We start from the raw sequence: 379 nt of genomic DNA, 5'->3' as shown, positions 1-379 counted from the left end.
CCCCGACACTGGTGGCCCTGAAGCCGCAGAAGTACCCAGCCGGGTCGCATTTGTACAACACGGGGCCCGTCTGAGGGTCCATCGCGATCAGCATCATGCCTGAGGGACACACAGCATCAGGTCAGAGCCGCAGCGAAGGATCAGAACACAGCTGAGACGAGAGAAGTGTCACTCACAGCAGCCCAGCGGCCTCATCTCTGCGTTCTGCGTGTAAACCTGAGAGATGTCCGCCATACGCCGGCACAGCATGTCCGCCGTGATGTCATAACCGAACTTATACTTCCACTCGGCCGCCTCGATGCGAGCCCGATGAACCTGAGAGCGGCTGTCAGCTACACACACACACATGCATATGTGAACTTACACTAACATGTGAGAA

General features: G+C 57.3%; 1 protein-coding gene across 1 annotated transcript in view; it reads right to left on the bottom strand.

Moving 5' to 3' along the window:
- Positions 1-373, bottom strand: part of LOC107578527 (proteasome subunit alpha type-6-like) — a 2,295-nt gene extending 1,922 nt beyond the window's left edge. The window contains exons 1-2 of the mRNA XM_016264474.1: positions 177-373; positions 8-99 (exon numbers count right to left, since the gene is read on the bottom strand). Of these exons, the coding sequence (XP_016119960.1) occupies positions 8-99; positions 177-348 (264 nt within the window). The 5' untranslated portion in view covers positions 349-373. The remainder of the gene's footprint in view (positions 1-7; positions 100-176) is intronic.
- Positions 374-379: the final 6 nt, after the last annotated feature.

This window comes from Sinocyclocheilus grahami, unplaced genomic scaffold (assembly GCF_001515645.1).
Source record: "Sinocyclocheilus grahami isolate Dianchi unplaced genomic scaffold, SAMN03320097.WGS_v1.1 scaffold10734.1, whole genome shotgun sequence".
In the NCBI taxonomy this organism is placed as follows: Eukaryota; Metazoa; Chordata; class Actinopteri; order Cypriniformes; family Cyprinidae; genus Sinocyclocheilus; species Sinocyclocheilus grahami.
Note: the sequence above shows the minus strand (reverse complement) of the source record. Positions and strands in the feature narration are given on the sequence as shown.